Genomic DNA, 6181 nt, shown 5'->3' on the forward strand with positions numbered 1-6181 from the left:
TCCTTAGTTTTCCCCTAAATACTTAGTAATGTTTTGTGAGCTGAGTTAATGATTGTTTGTCTGTGCTAATTAATATGTTATATTTTTACATAATATATAACAGAGAGTACAAACAACTGTGCAATTATTGAAATATAACTCTAAAAGCAGTGTAAGTGTAATTGCAGCGAAGCCATTACTAAAGAAACTGATTTCTATTTTCACAGAATACAAACACACACAAATCATCTGCCATAACATGAAACCGGGCAGCATGGATTGATGATTGAAATTGAATATGGGATCCAGCAGCAGAGCAGATGGAGAAGGTAAGAAATCTGGAAACCTGATGCCAAGCAGCAGTTTGTTTAGCCTTTTCTTACCTAAAACCAGTTGAACTGTTTCTGTTGCACTGAGAGCTGAAGGATGTGTCTCAAAAGGCAGCAAACAGCGCCACCTTATGGAGTTTTAGAAATGTTGGATCAGGCTGGCAACTCCTGATTTCTCTCACTCTGACATTCAGTTTCCCAGCACCAAGTGAACTGACTGCTCAAACAAATGTTTTTCTCGCTTCATTTCACAGAACATCGTCCAGGGTCCTGCTGCTTTAATAATCTGCTGGTCAAGTCCAATGCGACGGGACTTCAGCTTCTTCCTCTTCCTGCAACAAAACATGCTGTCATGTCATGTCCATATTTCACGTTTTTGCACGACAAATTTTGGCGGGCGGACGGACGGACGGACTATCATATCATACATCTCTAAGGCTCCACAAGGTGGCGCTATTTGGAACCTTTTGAAGCGCATCCTTCAGTTCAACTGGTTTCATGTAAAACATCTGCTGATTAAAATCACTTTTCCAGTTTTCTGACCTTCTCCATGTAGAGCTGTTCTGCTGCTGGACCTGAAATTTCCCATATTCCAGTTCAATTACTGGAATACGTAATTCCACTAATTGGAATTACATACTTATGTTTTCCAGTTTCATGTGAATGTGACACACATGATGGTAGACAAACTGATTTGTGAGAAAAAAGTGCTTTTATTCTGCGAAAACAGAAATATTTTTTTTTAGTAATGGCTTTACTGTGATAATGGTTATACTCAATTTATATAATGTAGTTATTACACAGTTATTTGTACTGTCTACTATTATGTCCAAAAATCAAACATGTTAATTAACATAGACAAATAACCATGAATTTAGCTTACATTACATTATATAAGGTTATGATTGTAAATATTAATCATTGACAGCTGTTCACCTGATTGACAGTTAATCCATCCTCAGTTAAGCCATTAACTAAGGAAATAAATATCTCCTTATACTGGTAAATATTTTTTTTATTCATGAAACATCATAGTTTAATGAACTGCAGCCAAAACATCACACGTATGATCACTGTGTAGAGCATCCTCCCATCTTTTGCACTGCTGCTGCAGCTCCAACTATTGCTCCCAGATTAACTCCAACACCAGCTCCAACAGCAACTCCTAATGGTCCTCCCAAAACTCCAATTGCAGCTCCAACACCTGCTCCAGTTGCAGCTCCAGCAGCAGCAGCCCCCAGAGTAGCACGCATAAATGAGTTGTCTTTCTCTGCCCGCCTTCTTGCAACTTCAGGATCAATTTCTGGATCTTCTCTGATTAATCGATCTGCTTCTTCTTGTTTGGCTCTCTCTGCGTCTTCAAGCATTTCATTGGTGTAGTAACTTCCCCCATTTTCCTTAACCAGTCTGTTGATCTTCTGCACCAGTCCCCTGACTTGACCAGGATCCTCAACAGTGTTATCGAAGACATGATATTTATCTTCAAACGTCTGGAAGATGGCACACTGACTGATGAAACGCTCCAGAGGTCTGTGTTTTTTTAACATTTCTCTTATTGCAATATTTTCCTGTTTTAGTTCGTCTCCATGGGTAAATAGGATCATAGTGTATGTGGCTGCTTCATTTCCAAAAATTTTCTGGATAATTTTTAAACATTTTTCTTCTTCTGTGGTGAATCTGGTTGGTTGGAGAACGATCAGGAAGACATGAGGACCAGGAGCCGCCAGGCAGATGCCTTTAGCAATTTCTTCCATAATCTCTTTATTACTTCTGTCTGTATCAAACAGACCTGGAGTATCAATAACAGCCAGTTTCAAACCTTCAAAATCATTGATTTTCTTCTCACAGACTGATGTCACAGAGGTAAAAGAGAGGCAAGAATTAAAAAATCTTCTTCTTAACATGCTGTTTCCTGCTGCACTTTTTCCAACTCCAGTTTTCCCAAGAAGAACAATCCTGAGCTCCGTGTCCTTTTTAGCTGTTGGAGAATTTGAAGACAACAACAAAGAGGGAGAAGTTTAATCCAGATAACTTCAAAGTAACTTAACATACCTCTAATGATGCCAGTTTTATGGACTTAGAACAAGTTCTACAGTTGATCAACTATTGATGAGTTGCTCTACTTTCAGTAAAATAAGTAAGCTTGCACCAAGCTTGTCTGAGCTCCTGAAAAAATAATGTCAACAAGTTTAGATTCCTCAAAAAAAGACCCTGTCTGATTACACTGATGAAGTGGCTTCTGCTCTACTTCCTTTAGATAAGGACTGTAGTTCTGGAGCCCTGAAGTTTGCGGCTGTCTGAGTGGAATCCTTTCCCAGACGCTTCATCCCAGCTGCTGCTGACACCTTGGCTTCTTTGCTCATCAAACCTCAACTCACTGACCCATCATGCCTTATTGCTCATAAGAACTGCTCTAACAAGATGTTGCGACTGGGCAGAGAAAGTTAAATTAATCGATCTAGTTCAGTCAGTCAAGTTTATTTGAATAGCACATTTCAGCAACAAGGCATTTCAAAGTGCTTTGTATCAAAAAAGCACAAAGTCAGAGAAGACTCAGTCAGTAATTACATTTTGTCAAGCGCCATGTTACACATCAGATTGTTGATTGTTTAATTCATAATGTTTCAAAAGCAACTGGAAGCAGGTGGATTTTAGTCCAGATTTAAAGGAGCTCTGTATTTCAGCTGTTTTGCAGTTTTCTGGAAGTTTGGTCCAGATTTGTGGTGCATAGAAGCTGAATGCTGCTTCTACATGTTTGGTTCTGGTTCTGGTGATGCAGAGCGGAACCAGAACTATGTTGACAGAAATGAGTATTGGAGGGGATTAACAGGCGTTTGCAGCTTGCAGAGAAAGTCATGCAGTCATTTGAATCGGGTTCTGGAACTGAGACAGATCTAAAATAGTTTCATTGGTTAGAGCTCTGGTAAATTAACCAAGATATTCAACATGTCCCTTTGACTATTCCCGGTGTCCTGCAGATGTTATATGTGGCTCAGCCTCACCACACCTGAGTCAAATAATCAGGTAATTAGCAGCACTTTGGAGAACTTGACTGCTCTGAGGAGGTGATTCAGTAATGTGATTGAGGCGTGTTTATCCAGGGAAACATCTTAAAGTTGCAGGACTTACAGCTTGGATTTGAGGATTCCTGCTTTAAAGGATAAGATTTCCATCAAGACTTAGGTCAAACATTTTAATATGAACCTAAGGCAGAGAAAAATAAAGGAGAATCTTCACTCTGGACCTTCTGCTAACAATTTTCCCTCCTTGTCTCAGGGAAGCCCTGCACAGAGACTTAAACTTTCTTTAAAGTGAATCAACCTGCCGAGGCAGGTAGCACAGTCTCACGTGGTTCAGTATTTATGACCCAACTGGTCTTAACTGGTTTCTGACTTGTAAAGCCTTAAGGACATTTTTGAAGCGAGTTCTACCATTAAAATAAGGCAAAGTCTCATTGCAGCTTCCGACAATCTAGGAATTGTTGGAATTGTCTGATTGGAAGGGTTTTTATGAGTATTGTTATTGCTGCACAAAGAAATGAGAGCTTTCTTTACATGAATTAAAATACTAAAAATATCTAACACTGCTTTTTATTCTGCCAAACTGAATCAATGCCAAGCAAAAAAGGAGACATAAGGAAAAACCAGGAAGTTTACACAGCAGGAAGTGACTAAACCACTGATGAGAGTATAGGGGGGGATTGAGGTAGAGCCACCAAACCCTTTAGAGAAAAGCAGAACAAGAAACAGAAATGGAAATGGAGCAAAAGGGGGACCTGCTGAGCACAAGACAGGAAACCTTCACACCGTTTTGTTTTGGCTGAGAGACACAAGATCCTCTTAGTTTTTTATGTTTAACTGTGCATGCTGTGTTTTGTCCTGGATTGTTTTGATTAAAAAAAAATCAAAGCGTAAATTATATTAATAATTAAATTTTGCACATTTTTGATAGGGTTTTATTTTTGTTTGTTTTGTTTTTCTTTTAAAATTTTACCTGGTATCCTTAAATCTTTCTATTTATTTAAAATTTATTCTGCTTTCCAAGTCAGTGTTGATGTTTCATTTAAAATTTCAATTATGTTATAGGTTGAATATCCATACTTTAATAAAATAGAAAGTAATTGTTGCCTCTGAAAGCAAAGAGAAAACAGCTCCATGGAAGACTTTTTATTCATTCACTTGTGCAAAAAAGAAAGTTTGAAGGGAAACTTTTCTGGAAATTATTAAAGGTTAAATGTCAGGACTAAAAGATACATTTTGATGTTTAATGATACTTAATAGAAGGTATAATGTTTTATATTTCAGTATAAACAACTGAAATAATGAACCTATCAAAGGTTCATTATTTTAAATTTTTCTGATAAGGTTTGCTCCTTATAGATAATAAACTCTTCTTACCAGCTGGACGATAGTTGGTCATTTCCATTTGGTCCCTGCAGGCTGTTGATTTGTGACGATACATGGTTGTTGATGACTTGGCAGTAAATGTTTGTATCAGTTCTGCTTTCTGGTCCAGGTTCTTGGCTCCTCCCTTTGAATCTGTCTGACAATCTGTCTGCCAATGCAGTCAGAACTATGCAGGATGATTTCAAATAGAAAACGGTGAGGGAACGTAGTAAACTAAATGCTTTGAGAAACATAGGACACATATAGCAGTTCACTGCATGTATCTATTAGTTATGGCGGTTAGACAGGTTGCTTGGGAAGCAACTCTTCTAGATCAATTTTCACTAAATCAGTTCAGCTGTAGACATTTGTAAAAAATCAAATCAGATGTTTAGTTGCTATTTGCTCTGTACAGAGTCCAGACGCTGGGCCATTGGAGAAATTATTTTTTGCTCTAATCGTGGACTCTGTTGAAGTCCAGAGTTAGCAAGTTTACTCAGTTGCTAACATTTAATGTCTATATTGCGCGAGTTCTGCGCTATGAAGCTTTCCAGAATTTTCCTGCACTGTAAACAACCATCCTCCACTGCAAAGACAAAAGTGCAGCAACGAACTAGGTGGTTGTTGCTGTTAATTTAATATTTGGAAGTGTGGCCAACACAGAATGAACGATTCCCGTGGATAGAGTAGAATTCACTTCCTCCATTGCTACTGCAGCAGAGGAAGTGAATAATAACTGAAGTTATTATGTTTGGACCAAAGAGGACTGATCTGGTCTGCACACAGCTTCAGTTGTTACAGCTTGAAAAGTAGTGATCAGGCCTGAAAACTGGGAGAAGTGATGAACTCTGATCTGAACATTCAGAGCCACATAAATGCAGTTACAAAGTCGGCCTTTTATCACCTGAAGAACATTTTCAGGGTTAGAGGACTAATGTCTCAGCAACATCTAGAGAAACTCATCCATGGGTTTATCTTTAGTCGCATCGATTACTGCAACAGTGTCTCCACTGGTCTGCCTAAAAACATCAGACAGCTGCAGCTGATCCAGAATGCCGCTGCTGCTATTCTGACTAAAACCAGAATGTTTTTATGATGTTTTAATCATGTTTTTATGATGTAAAAGCACTTTTAGCTGTCTTGCTGAAATGTGCTACACAAATTACCTTGAATGATTTCTAAATCTACAGACTAAATATCCCAGCCAGCCTCTAAATCACAACATCAGTCAATACTCCATCCTGGAGAAGTTTGAAGATAAATATCATCCTGTGGATTGCCGCAGAAGATCAACAGAATGACTCAGAGAAATGGAGGAAGGTGCTACACCAATGAAATGTTTGAAGAGGCACAGAGAGCAAAGAACGAAGAAATTAAAAGAAAATCCAGACATTAAATTTATCTGTGTTGTTATAAGTGGAGCTGCTGGTGGAGCTGTGGGGAACCAGGAGGAGCTGCTGTTAGGACTTCAGTGATCATGCTAACTAG

The 6181-nt window shown here is 38.6% G+C and overlaps 1 protein-coding gene across 1 annotated transcript; it reads right to left on the minus strand.

The window, feature by feature from the left end:
- Positions 1-1029: 1029 nt before the first annotated feature.
- LOC129365818 (GTPase IMAP family member 9-like) lies at positions 1030-4772 on the minus strand. The gene is made up of 2 exons (XM_055039319.1): positions 4706-4772; positions 1030-2286 (listed from the first exon to the last, which is right to left on the minus strand). Exons 1-2 carry the CDS (start codon positions 4767-4769, stop codon positions 1379-1381), a joined length of 972 nt encoding a protein of 323 aa, XP_054895294.1. The 5' UTR covers positions 4770-4772; the 3' UTR covers positions 1030-1378.
- Between the last annotated feature and the right edge of the window lie 1409 nt (positions 4773-6181).

This window comes from Poeciliopsis prolifica, unplaced genomic scaffold (genome assembly GCF_027474105.1).
Source record: "Poeciliopsis prolifica strain line A6 unplaced genomic scaffold, Auburn_PproV2 SCAFFOLD001, whole genome shotgun sequence".
Classification (NCBI taxonomy): Eukaryota; Metazoa; Chordata; class Actinopteri; order Cyprinodontiformes; family Poeciliidae; genus Poeciliopsis; species Poeciliopsis prolifica.